The sequence below is a fragment of the Phaethon lepturus genome, unplaced genomic scaffold (assembly GCF_000687285.1).
Source record: "Phaethon lepturus isolate BGI_N335 unplaced genomic scaffold, ASM68728v1 scaffold25375, whole genome shotgun sequence".
In the NCBI taxonomy this organism is placed as follows: Eukaryota; Metazoa; Chordata; class Aves; order Phaethontiformes; family Phaethontidae; genus Phaethon; species Phaethon lepturus.
In genome coordinates, this window is record NW_010541586.1 from 1 (window position 1) to 14,128 (window position 14,128).

Genomic DNA, 14,128 nt, shown 5'->3' on the forward strand with positions numbered 1-14,128 from the left:
ATTTTCATCCCAAATCCAACACACAGCACTAAACTAGCTATCAGGAAGAAAATTAACCCTATCGCAGCCGAAACCAGGACAAGAGATCACTCATCCACAGTAACATCCCAAGAGTGACCTGATCTGAGCCAGTCCTCCTCCACCAAGTTTTGGCAACTACGGTTAAAGTAACATTTATACAACATAAAAGCTTTTGGTTGTGGACACGATGTGTTTTCTCCTGCACTTACTTCATTACTTGTGCAGGAAACACAGAGGGATATAAACTTAGCTGAGGAGCAGCACTGCAGCCCTATGGTATCAAGACCCGTGTTTGGAGTCTATATGTTAAACCCATCCTATTCCTCTCTCCCAACAGTTAAAATGAACATTTTGCCATTTTTAAGGTGATACCTTAAACTAAACAGACATCATGAGGCTATTCTGTCATCTGGGTTAACATCCAGAACTTCAGTCTTCCTGCATAACTACACTGGCAATAACACCAGCTTGTGCACAACTTTTTGGCAGGTCACTGAAAAGCATCACACAGCTGTGAAATACTCATTTGAAATATACTCGTCGTTCCACATTCCCCTGCAAATCCTGCCATGCTCTCCCACCAACCTGTATCGAACAACCAACTTCAAGGCACTTCTGCGGCCACATCCCCAAGTTTTATACAGTAAAGTTTGCTGACTTTTGCTCTCGGTTCTCGGTAACCCATAAAACTAGTGTAGAGATACGTAGCTTTCAGGCTGGTTTTCTACTGAACTATTCATTCTTTAAGTAGGTCATATTTGGGAGTGACGTGTCTGCTAAATACCTTGCTGGCAGAACACGATGGCCCCTACTGCAATCTTGAAATTCATCTTACGGATTTAAACTTAACACACAAGTGGCTAATATAATGAGCATGCGTTCTACTACAGCAGGTTTTTTCATATCTAGCAGACGCTTCACAGCGGGTCCATACTCAACATCAGCTGGGCTTCAGTACATGCTTGCGACTAAAACCAGGGGAGCAGAGCAAAAGAAAATTAAATGTTTACCTTTGAGAGATCGGCCATGATTCTGCTGAAGGACTGAAGTTAGGTAGTGAGGGGACGCTGACCTACTGAAAAGAAATTCAACAGGTCAAAGCCAAGCCCTGATTAGCCAAACAATTTGTACAAAGCATAGTAGGCACAATATTATGATCATAGAAAGGTTAAAAAAAAAACCAACAACAACAACAACAAAAAAATCCCAAACCACCCAAACACCACAGTTTGGTGGACAAGCAATTTCTATTGCCCTCAGTTGATGGCTTGACACATTGGTTGATGGTTTATGTAGCTATAAGCCATCATCAGCATTTGGACACACACGCTAAGCAAAAGTCTTGTTGGCAAGAGATACGTCTACAGGTTTTATGTACCTGTCTAAAGGCTGGATTTTCAACAAAGATACATGTTTCTTAGTAAGTAAAACATACATGTGAACAAAACACTAGCTTATATAGGGATGCTCAGAGGCAAGAAGCAAGAGAATAGGGAAGGACCACTTGTGTCCACCTGCTCTTTGAAACAGTGGTGGGAGATTAACACGAACGAAAGGTAACGTCATGCAAAAAGCTGGGGAAGAACAAAAAAACCCTCCAAAAAACAAAACCAAACCAAAACAGAACCCCAAGCCAAAATATCTGCTGATTTTAAAGTTATCTGAAGCTGAACAGTTTTGGTGATGCTGTCTGCTTTTTTTGTGTTATCAGACCAGCTTTGCACCTGAAAAAGTACCGCTTAAATTAACACCTTACAGAATACAGGGCAAGTTGAAGCTTTCACATGGTGTTCTGCTACACAGCCAGCCCTAATTAATCAGTGCGTTGTAAAGGTACTAGCACACAGTTAGAAATAAATATATCAGAAATAGTACACAACTATTAAAATGGCATGAAACATAGCAATATGCATCTTTTATCGTATAGCTGCAAGAATGCAAAGGGTGACAAGCCCAACCTGTAACAGCAACCTCACAGGATTAATGGGGTGATTTCTATTATTAAGGTGCATTTACCTTTTATATTTATCACATTTAGGCAGCTCTCATTTCCAAAATAAGGCACAGTCACAAATCTCCCCAAAATCACAAAGCTGCCAAGTGCTTAAATTTTTTCTTTAATTACTTATCTAGATCATTAATTAAAACCCAAACAACGACTTCCGTTTTTAAAATACCTTTTTTAAACTGAAATCTTCATTCTTTCAGTTGAATTTTGAAGAAAATATTTTTCACTGGTCACTGGCTGCTGCTGTGGCTGCACGCATCTCAACAACTCTGAGATCAGCTACTCTGCCCAGCTCTTAATGAGGGATGCCCGTTTAATATTCCCGCTGCTCCAACTTGCTATCATATTATCCAGACTCAGCTGGATGGACATTGGTAACAGCTCCAAAGGCTGGTATAATGCAGGAGGGGGGAGAAAAAAAAAAAAAAAAAAAATCGAAGCAAAGTGGCTTGAAATGCACCATCTGAGCTACATGAGGAGCTCTCGCAGCGCTGCAGCCTGCCTGGCACTGGTAACCAAAGCTACTGAAAAGGAGAGTAATATTTAAGCATCTCCCAATGTGGTAACTGAAGGGAAAAAGATCCAATGCCATTGATCGCGGACACGCACAAAACTCGAGTTCACCGTCCGGTCTGTTTTCTTGTGGGTGTGATGGAGTGCAAAGGGAACAGATCCAAAAATGGGGAAAAAATTAAAAAGAATTAAAAAAAAAATCTCACAAGGAAAGCAATGGGCCCACCCCAACGTGGCTGGCTCTGCAGTCTGCAGGTAAATTGTACAAAGAGATGCTAAACACCTTCATCCTGTCATCTGAGCTCAGATCCTTCAACAATCGTATCCCCACAGAGCTTCCTTACAGCAAAGTAATGCTTAGTATTGATTAAGACAAGCTATGCATATGCATAAGGTATCTGCAAGAGGAGGACCACGGCAGCCCCCCGAGCCCAGGGATATTATACATGTAGTACTAGAAACAGAATGTAGCTGGGGGCCTTGCACCGGCTTGTTGAACAAGCTGTGCAGGAATAAAATGCACCAGTGATGCCAATCATCTATGATAATACGAGTTGCAGTGTAACTAGACACAGATTACAGTTTTGGAAAGCTCCTGCTCGAAGTAACACCTTGAAGTTTATTTTTAAATGCTGCTGAATGATAGGTATATTCCCCGCGAACGCACTGTAAAGTAATTATAAACACAAGCCCTCTCACAGAAAAATTCAGAGACTCTCACAGTCAAATTCAAGCATCACCCTGTAGTTAAATTTGGATGGTCCTTCCAGCCTCTCTCCAGCCGTACCTCTGGGCTTCCTCTTTCTCTCCACACACATGGCAGCCCCTTGGGGGCCCTTCCTCAAAATTAAGCCAGAATTTAAATCTAATCCAAGAATTTTTCAACATGGAAGGGAAAAAAATAAATCTGTTTTTCTGTGTATGACTGAAAGTCATACAAATGCTTTTCATTGTTAAAAGAAAATAAACCAGCTTTCATTAGGGAGAAGTTAAGTATCTTAAAATGTTGGTTTTGTTTCGCAGTCCTTATAAATACAAGCACTGTAAAACCCTTCACGTACTGAAGTCAGTAGGAATTTTGCCATGCAGCTTCCTGAGGACCAGGATTTCCTTGTAATTGTGATTGTTGGCAAGTGTGACTAATCCTTTGCTGAAGGAAAAAAAGTTACCGAAAACAACAGCTTCAAACCAATGTCCTGATCTTGCAAGTGCTTCAGCATTCAGGTAAAACCTCTCCTTCCCTGCACCTAATTTCAGGACGTTGTATTTATGCAAGCTTAGGTAAATCATGCTTCGATGCTTGTATCATCAGACCAATCTTGAAGACCTTGGAGATATTAAAAGCTTAAGTGGTCAAGGCTCTGAACGACCTGCCCCAGGCTGAGTCTGTCGTGATCCTCTGCTCCTCCGGCTGGACAAACAACACCCAGAGGTCCCTTCCCACCTGTGTTATTCAGTGACTCTCAATTTTGAAAGTTTGACCGTGTTAATAAAGCTTTCGAGAACCAAACCTTCACTCGAGGTGTACGGAAAAACAGAAGTCCATGTCCTTGCATAGAAACATTAACTACTTTAAGTTATCATCTAGAGTCCAATCACAGTAGTTTCAACAATCTTCGTTCCCATAAAACAAAGCCTGACAATACCACCAGCCATCTCATACCTTCCAGTTTGACTACTTCTTAATACTTAGATGCTTCAGGGTTATTTTAGCAATTCTCCCACTCCAGCAGAAAGCTGGAAAACAGGACACTTCTGCCTGGCTCATTCGAACTCGAGATGACCCTTTACGGCTCACGACGGCTGGCAGGTCAGAGACTACTTTTACATCTCGTAGGTCACCAGCCCAACTGGAAGAGCGCACGCAATGCCTTCGGCTGCTGCCAGGCAGCTGAGGCTTGCACGGGGGTGCCAGCTCTCAGGGTCAATGTCCGTTGGACCCTTAGAAATGTCTGCTCAATGTTATCGGTTTTACATCCTGCTCCAGTAATCCCAGTTCCTCCTGTTTGTTATAGAAACTCCTCGAAGTAAGGTTAAGGCACAGGGCAATGTACAGAGACTTTAATTACCTCTTATCTCACCCAAATTCTTTGCTGGACTAGATAAACCGGCCACGTGCCTACCTAACAACCGAGCTCACCAACAGCAACGCGTTCCTCTCTGCTTCCTGTCCTCCTCCTCTCCGTCCCGCCTCTACAGGCTAACCCAGCCGCCGCTCCTCTTCCTCCACTGAGAACACATAATGCTGACTTCAAATTCTCCAAAATCTATTGCCTAATCTTAAAATGTGCCGGATGAGGAAGCCCTGATTTCAGAAATCTTGCATGCTCCACCTCAGAGTATATTTATGGTAAAGGCTGTACTTCCCATTCCCGCTGCAAAACACTTTTAACAGCCTTGGAGAAAAACACCCCTCCTACCGCAGCCTCTCTAAGCACTTCAGACTGTAGAAAAGTTGATTGTTTTTGACAACAGTGTATATACTTTTTATATCCAGACGAGTGACTTACAGGAGAAGACACACACCTCCTCCCAGGCTAACAGCACCAGGCACCCTAGACCAGTCCCGGTGAACTGTGCTTGAAGGAGGATCGTGCTCCAGTTCCCAGCCCTCCAGAGAAATGGGGCTCCGCAGGAAGCACCCAGCACAGCCCTGACCTTCTTTTAAACTCTCCCCCAGTTACAAAGGTGGCCGGGACATGAACCCCAGGTCTGCTATCTGGGAAGCCTGAGCTCGCTACACCTCCCTGCCTCACCCAGCCGGTCCCACCTAAGCCCCACTCAAATTCTTCTCTTGGGTGGCAGCCGGTAACAACACATCACCATCCGCGTGGGCATTTCCTCTGCTAGCTGGAGTAACGTAGCTGCGCGCGGTACTCAGAGGAGAAGATTCACCTACCTTGGTGGTGACGCCGGCGGAGTATAAAATGCAAGTGCTGAGGGAAAAGGCTGCTTTTTCAGCGCTTGGACAAGATTAGGCTTATATTCTGGATCAACGCACCATAACGAACCTTTTCCATTCACCTGCAAGACAGAAGCACTGCAAATTAGAAAACCCAGGGGCCAGGCTGTGACAGTCATTTCTAATTTAGTATTCCCAAGATGCAGGAAAATGCAATGACACCGGCATCCACTGCTGTACAGCTGATGCACATCATCCTCAGGCCGCTCCATCACCTGCATGGAAAGCGGACGCTCCCAAACTGAGCGCGCGGTCCCGAGACCCTCATTACACGGTATGGAAACACCCGTCTTGCAGCTTGGGATAGCATCTCAAAACTCCTCCTCTAAAGCCCCATTTCCATTCACATCTGTCCGCTGAGAGCTGTAAACCTTACTTAAACACCTGGTAAATACCGCTATGAGTTTGTCTGTCCAGGCATCAGAGAATTGATCACTAGTCTTTTGATGAACAGGTTTCTAAGTGAAACCAAAGTACCTTTCCCTTTACTTAGGTACGGCCACGTACTCATTTAACTTTACACCATCCTGTAAAAGCAACTTGACAGATGCCCAGCTACAACATGGATTATTCCCACTTTTTCAAAACCTGAAAACCTAACTGATCTGTGTATTTTTGATGCACCTAAGGATGTTATCAGCACTGTGCTAGCCATTCCTGGTGTTAAATTTGCTATGTCAAATGCTAAGCAAGACAAAGCACCTCCTGCTCCTCTCAAGGGCTTCTTCACATACATACTATATAAAGAAAAGAAACTGTTTTTTCGAGCCTGCCATTTCTTGCAACACAAAGAGGAAAATTAGATAGGAAACGTTAAAACAATTTTATAATCACTGACCTGATAAATCAGCCAACAGCTCTATGGGTAGCGGCGCTGGGTTTTTTGGGGGGGGAAAACAGATGTTACAGGAGTAGTCATGCACACGGCAGAAGGATGGGGCAGCTCTACACCTGAACAGGAAGGTCTTCCTAGATGTTTTTTGGGGGAAAAGTCTCAGAGCAAAAACCCAAGATTCATGGAGCACATCCTGCGAGTTCCACAGAGGCCAGCCGGCCTCCTCCTGCCAGTATCAAGTGGGTATTAATACCATTTTATGGATGGATACTCCATGACTGATTTAAGATTGAAAAGGACCCACAGAGCATGGAAGTCTGCGATCCCATTTAAATCACAGGACTTTTCCTGAAGAGAGGAAGTACTTTGCTACCAACAGTGAAAAATCAAATCAGGGAGAGCTCCAGCTGAGAAACAAAGAGATGCTGCGCTGTAATTTTAGTTGAAGTCACTGTCCTTCATGCAGATATTGCCTTCATACATACATCTCATGCAGCATCTCTCAGTTATTTGGGTTTTTTTACCTGAAGCTTTCTTATGGGAATCTTTTCACGCTAAAACTGAGTACAGCCTGTAAGATACATATCAAGAAGCCTACCTGCACTGTGCTGGCTAGCAGGGTGATTTAGCTGGATACCTATCTAAATAATAAAGGGGAGTATCCTCCCAACTGGCTCCATCATTATCTCAATGACAGACTAATGCCCTGATTCTTCCCTGCACCTCTCTCGGACCCAGATGCTTTCCCCAGTGTCCCAAACCTGCCCAACTCTGGATATTTTTTACCCCTTTGGTAGCTTTGAGGATGTTGCCCTCAGGGAACAGCAGGAACTTCCCCAACCAGCACAGCACTGCTCTAGACTATTTTACCTGCTACTACAGGCAAGCACTTCCACTTGACGTCTAATGCAGTTCAACTGAGGGCGGAAGCCAGAAAGGCTTAGTTTCCCAGCTTCCATCTTTCCCAGCCATACTCCCACCAGCTTGCTGACCTGACAACGTAACACAAGGATTTTGGGTGGGTATTGCACCAGCGAGCTGAACTGGGGCACAACCTGAAGCCATACAGACACTCGATCCAATGCAAGAGGCAATAAACAGGGTGACTTTTTGTTTGGGTAGTTAGATTGGACTAGGTGTAAGGCGAAACTACACTTCCACCCACCATTATTTTTGTACTAAAAGCAGACATTGAGCAAAAGAGATGATGCCCATGGGGCTGCTCGTGTCTGCCGTCGTGCTTGCATCTGCTGCATAGCAAAGACGTGCAGTGGAAAGACAACACGAGTCCAAAGTTCGTGTCATGCTTTAGGGGAAAGCCATGCACAACTGGAGCTGAAAATCCCACAGAAGACGGATACACCTGGTCTTTAAAACAAACCAGCAGTCTACCCCCAGCAACAAAGACGACCGTGCCATTTCTCCTAGCAAAGACAAAGCTTACATCTTCCAGAATACTGAACTGCCTTTGGAGATTACTATTTCACATCAACAGTGGGGCAACTGCTGATGTGTTAGCTGAAATGTAGATGTAACTTTTATTTACCACCTACTGAAACATCCTTCCGGAGTCAGCGCGGAGCAGCCACCAGACTGTTTTGACTCTCCACTTCAAAATGAGCAGGTCGTTAAAATTGTTCCGAGATGATTTTTTGGTCTGACTGTCATCTCTTCCGCATCTTTCTAACGTTTCTAATTTGACTTGCAGGATTTCATCTAGCCCAAAAAAGAAAACTGGGAAGGAAAATACTTCCTGCATTTGAAGCGTTGGACTACTTCATAACAACAGTAAGCTTGCAGTCCCCAGCGTTCCAGGGCTTGATTATAGCAGCATCGGTTGGGAACAACGTGCCCCCCATGGTGCAGCTTTGTCCTTCACCTTTACCACCCCCCCGCCGCGGTCCCTCCCCTGCTAGCCGTGAAGCTGGACCACCGAGAACGGCCAGACCAGCGAGGAAAGCCCGAGGAGCGACCGAAGCGGAGCAACTCGGCCAGCAGCGGTGGCTGGGGCTCACTGCAGAGGCAGACACCCGTCCCTGCGCTGCAGAGAGCCCTCCGGGAGCTTCAGCCCTGGGCAGCAGCCCCTGCTCAGGTTGGGGCAGTTCTCACCAGCTGCTGCCGCTCGAGCTAGGTGAACCACTGGTCAGTACTGTGTGTGTGCAGGGAGGTACATCATATATACTACTACATATATACATCATATGAGGGCACAACTGAGTATATACTCACGAAGAGGTTTGTCAGGTAACAGACATCTCTCTCCCATCTCTAGATGTTCAAGCCCTGTCCCCCACAACCTCCAGAAGAGACAGCGGCAGGGCCACATCCCTGCCAGCAGCTGAATGCCAAATTGATGTTTGACACAGACGCCGCTCCTGCCTCCTCGCACCTTTTCTCCCCAGTGGTATAGACTAATAAAAAATCCCCAAACCCACAATTGTAAAAACAAGTCTAGCAAAGAGCAGGGGGACTCTTCAGGGCTTCCAACTCCAAACCACTTTTCACTCCAGGTCCTCCCCTGCTGTATAAGCAGACACTGCTCCCTCAAAATAAAGCAATATCCCACCGTAGACGTCCCTCCCCACCGCCCCCCGCTCCAGGCTGTGTGACAGTTCTGAAGGTGCAAAGAGCATTAGCTATGTCTTCTCAGGATTGCTAGCCCACAAGCACACCTCCACATCGTCAGGGGCACCATGGCCACGGCAGGTACGCTGGAAGGCAAGCAGGCATCCCCAGGACCGGCTCCAGCACTGTCCCCTTGCTGCTCATCAGCTCCAGCTTCCAACCACCGTTCCCAGAGAAGCACCAAAACCTCGTTTATCTGGATGACTGCAGACACGAGCCCAACTGCGACTCTAATAAGAACGGGTATTTCAGCTCGTAAGTCTAACAGCTGGGGCACGCCTTGACAAACCACTTAGATAGGGCAGCACCATAATATATGCATACAGAAAAAGTAATGTATATTTTAGTAGGGTGGAGATTCGACGTACATATATCCTGTTTCCATGGCATGGGAAGTTCCTCCTCTCGACTGCAGTGCTGGCTCGTAAGGCATCTCAAGGCAGTAACTTTCCCTTCAGCGCCCTTCAACTCATTAAAACCGTAACGTACAATATTTTTCAGCGATCCAAGCAAGGACAGCCTTCCCTCAAGCTCTGCTGAACGCCATCCTAGACCACCCGAAGGCCGGCAGCCTGCTGCGCCCGGCAGGGCAAAGGTGGCCGACACGAACGTACGTGCAAACAGAAGGACCATCCACAGCTAGGTCTGCAACACGACGTGGCGCAGCTCAGCAGAGACAGCTCTGCGGAGGGAGGGAGTTGGTGCCGGGGGATCCCCCACACGTGCCTTTGGAGGTGTTTTTCACTCCAGATCTGCTGAAGCAGGGTCTCGTGGACAATCCCTGCGAGCAGTGAGGGCACAACAAGCACGCTCCTGGAGCGCCTCTTCCAGGTTAGTGCCAACCAAAGCGAACCCACTTCACGTGTCCCGAAACGGCCCTGCAGTGCCAGCTCACGTGGGGTAGGTAAGGGGGGGAAAATCAGGAGATTCACTTCATAAACGTGATCCCAGTCCAAACCAAAATATTAGTGTTACGGCAGACATGAGGATGGACTCTTCCTACTTTTGCTACCAGACCTCCAAAAGATGATTTCGTAGCTGACGGCCGGCAGCAATAGCCAGGGAGGTGTCAGATGGGGATGCGGGGGCACAGACCCTCCCCTCCTGTCAGACATTCACGTTCCTCTAACACGAGAACCCAGATCCATTTGAAAGGCTTTAAAACCCTTCTTACTCTGACGTTACAAAATAAAACATGCCTCTCTCGTGCAACATGCCATAGGCACCTCTGCTTCCAGGGATACTCGGAATAGGAGAAAGCTGACCACATGCTCCCTTTGAGACACAATCAAGATGCCATTAACAAAGAAAAAAAAAAAGGAAGAAAATACAAGATTACCTTGCCCTCTCAGAGAGGGACACAGAGGCATTGCTAGCGCATGGCTATAGGCAACACAATCAGCAAGACAAGCGTGCAAGCTACAGCCCCTTGCTACAAGAAGTGACACCCAGAGAGCTCACCCAAAGGGGTCTGCAGCCTAAAAAATCCTGCCATCCCCCATGGAATCTGCATGTGCCACGGACTTATGCTGCAGGAAGAATTTGGAGCAGTACCCTCATCTGGTCCTTTTCTAAGCAGGGCAGAGAGTAAAGATTTAACTACTGTGTGTTGGAAATGGGGAAGCTTTGACAAAGTTTCAGGAGGGACTTTTTTGGGGTGGTTTTTTTGGTAAATGCAGTTTCTGTTCTTAAGGATTAGAGTAGTACAGTCTCTAGAGCCTTGGGAAAACACGGATAGCGTACATCAGCATCACCTTACTGGTAGTGGCGGTACCTACTCTACATTTTGTTTTTCCTACTAGAGGTGTCACACCTAGCAGCAAGCCATCCTTTGGCTTTCCTTCAGCCACTCTGAGCCCAACAATACCGGTGGAGTCGGCAGGGTAAGCAGAGGACCAGGCAAGTCTCAAGCTCCTGCCCCCACCCACATGCCAAGACATGAGGTTTGACTGGTAACTCCTAAAGACCAAGGGTTTCCAGGCTGGAAACGACTCAGCTTTAAAGGGCAGATGCACAGACAGCAGGAACTCTTTACACCAGTTTAGGAGATTTCTCTTCCCTGCCCCAATTTTTCTGAAACTCATGTCTCCCTTCCCAGACAGGGCCACCCAGTCCTTTAAGGGCACTTTTGCCATGTGCGGCAGCGTGCGGTCGCTGCTCAGGTCTGCATCCTTCAGGCAGGCACAGCTTGCGGCTCCTCAGTTACTCCATTACAGCACCTGGAGCCTCATTAAAAGCCCATCCTAACACTTGGCAGGATTCTGCTATGGGGGACTTGCCACACAGCAGCAAAAAAAGTCACTTTTTTTTCAGGGCAAAGCTGCTGCTTGGGAAAACACCACCCTAACAATTCAATGTAAAAGCAGGAATACTGAGAAGCGGTGACGTTCAGCCCTACCAGTACAAGGTAGTCCTTCTCCATGCCCACTCAGCTCCAGGACCTCTATCTGCAGCGAGAAACTGTCAAGCATGCCAGGCATTGCATGCATTTCTAATAACAAGCCTGTTACCACTTAGGCTGATGTCCAAGCACATGGTCCAGGATTTGTTTGTTGACTTTTGATATGTGGTTTGTTGGTTTACTTAAGTCAGAGCTGGGTCTTTCAGGAAAGGGAGGGGAAATGAGAGAGGGAGGAAGGAAGTCACTAGTAAAATCAGAGAAGTCTGAAGAAGAAGAAAGAATCTGTACAGAAAAGAGTGTCCTTGACTTTAAGAAGTGAAGCACGTGTCCGCACCACACAGACACGCTGTTACGTTACGGCAGAGGTTAAAGCAACGCAGTATATTAAATGCAGGAATTAAGATGTTTATTCAGAAGCTAGAGCTGTGCTAACTATAAAAGATGGCAAGTGAAAAAGTCAGTTTAATATTCAAGACCGCTTTCAGACCGAGAGACGCTCGGCCACGTGCAGACAACGCGCCCACAAGCGAGGGCACCCTGCGGGGAAGCTGCTTGGCGTCCCGCGACCTCTTCTGATCCCCGGCGCGGTCGTAGCCCCGTGCTGGAAAAGCAGGGAAGGAGGAACACGCCCTGAAATGTCAGCATGGGAAAGTAGAGAGCGCACCAGTTTTAAGAAGCTTTATCGAAAACGCATCCTAAAGACAAGGTGTTTGAAACTTCAGGCCGGGTACCGCAGGCTAACAAAATCGTAAGTGGAAACGGGGCCCTCTGCAACAGCGTGTTAGCCAGCTTTAAAAAGGATGCACCACAGCCAGCTGTACCCAGGTCAGCACTAAACAACAAAAACAAGTGACTTTTGTCATCCTGTGATTTCTCAGATATGGCATGCCCATACCCTCTCGAGCTGCAAATAAAGTGTTAGAGGATGAGGCGGGGGGGCGGGGGAGGAAGTCCTCGAGAAGAAAAGTCTTTTCCATTTCCCCCTGAATTTCAACCTTGATCCACCTCCCTCCTGCCAGGTCTCACCTTGCCATGGCTTCTCTCCACCTTTCGGAAACACTTGTTCAAGGAGAGGTTGTGTCGGACCGAGTTCTTCCAGCCGGTGGGTGCCGTGGCGAAGTAGGGGAAGCGCTCCAGGATCCAGCTGTAGATTTCTTTGACTGGCAAGCTCTTGTTGGGGGAATGCTCGATCGCCATGTAAATGAGAAGGCTGAAAGAGTAAGGGGGTTTGGAAGTGGAGGATTTTTTTTCGGGGTTCTGGTAGCAGGACGGTGAGAAGGATGGCACGTTGTCACCCTCAATGTCATATAAGGGACTAACAATTGGAAGACCCTCACTTCCGAGGCTGAAGTTTGTTAGAAGGTTAGTACTTTCATGCAGCCAGTTCAAATTTGTGAGTTCATCATCTGCTGAATCTCTGTCCACCACAGTGGCCTTTGGCCTGCCGGCATCGCCTGCATCGGGCAAGCTTCCCATCCCATGACACTGCCGTAGTCCTGCAGCTTTTTCTGCTCCTGGCGTTTCAGCTTTCTTATCTGGAGTCATTCCAGTGACTGGACCCATTTAGCTTTATTGGTCTGCAACAAAGGAGACAATCAGAAATCAATGCAAATCTTCAAAATCACGTCCAGCGGCAGCCCACCAAACCTAAACACAGTGCTGTACCGTCCCCACCACCGTGCAGGGATATTGCGGTCGCTGATGAGGGCCAGGGTCCAACACAAGCCTTCCTGTAATCTCATGAGCACATCTTAGCTTCCCCTGGTTTATAACCAGAACTTACGGTAAGCACTTGGAAACTGCTGTATCTATCTTTAAACGCCAATTTGGATACAGAAGTAATACCTGTTTTGATGTCAACATCTGAAATCTGAAAAAGACCTTAACAGGTAGGTTCTAACCCATTCAGCTCTCACATTAACTCTTTAGTTATTATATTGTAAATGACCCTATTTAGAAGTGTTTGCCTTTGGTGCCCAAAGAGTGGAAAAATAAGCTGCAAAACCTACATCAGCATAAAGTGCATTTGTGGTCTCAGCACAAATGAAGTCTTTACAACCCCCGACAAGTCACAGTCATTCCGAAGTACTGCCTCCTGTTTCCACCAGGGAAAGATCTGGCCAGCCCACTGGTGCAGCTGGGTCCCAGGAGAGCTGCCCAGGTCTGGAAGACTTTCTTTCTCCTCCTGCAAGGGCTTGCTGCTCCAACCCTGGCTCCTTGCAGAGCAGAGGGTGGTGGGACCAGCTCTTAACAGGACAGGGCCATCCGCTGGGGCAGCAGCTCAGACCTGTTGCAGGCTGGTCATAGCTGACTACATGCTTGGAACTTTTCCCTAAATGAAAAAAAAATATATATAAAATATAAAATTCTGTCTATTAAAGACTGCCACCCAGAATGCACTGTCTAACAGGCTGTCCATGTTTTAGAGGCATTGTACTAACAAAAAGCATCTTCTTGCTCATAGAGTTTTAAAAGGGGTCATCTAGCAAACTATGTTATGCTAACAGCTGTTTTTTTTCTGCTGGTATGACCATGTTAAGAGCTTCACTGCACTTACAGCTTTGGCCAACATAACTGTACCAGGAGTACAGGCCAACAAAACCACTCTAAAGATGGCATGTGTATATCTATCTATCTATCCATCCATCCATCCAGGGGCTGTACCAGCCTGCTATAAACATAAGGCACTCCGACTATGGATGCAGTTTACCAGCAAAGCTGAGGTTTGTATTAACTGTAAAAAAAAAAACAAAAAACAAAAAA

The 14,128-nt window shown here is 46.7% G+C and overlaps 1 protein-coding gene across 1 annotated transcript; it reads right to left on the reverse strand.

The window, feature by feature from the left end:
• Positions 1 to 1,031: 1,031 nt before the first annotated feature.
• On the reverse strand, positions 1,032 to 12,946 carry LOC104621329 (forkhead box protein N2-like; the record flags this gene model as incomplete). Its single annotated transcript, XM_010287786.1, has 3 exons — positions 12,392 to 12,946; positions 5,442 to 5,566; positions 1,032 to 1,096 (listed from the first exon to the last, which is right to left on the reverse strand). Coding segments are annotated over exons 1-3 (727 nt in total), but the record flags the coding sequence as incomplete, so codon positions are not given.
• Positions 12,947 to 14,128: the final 1,182 nt, after the last annotated feature.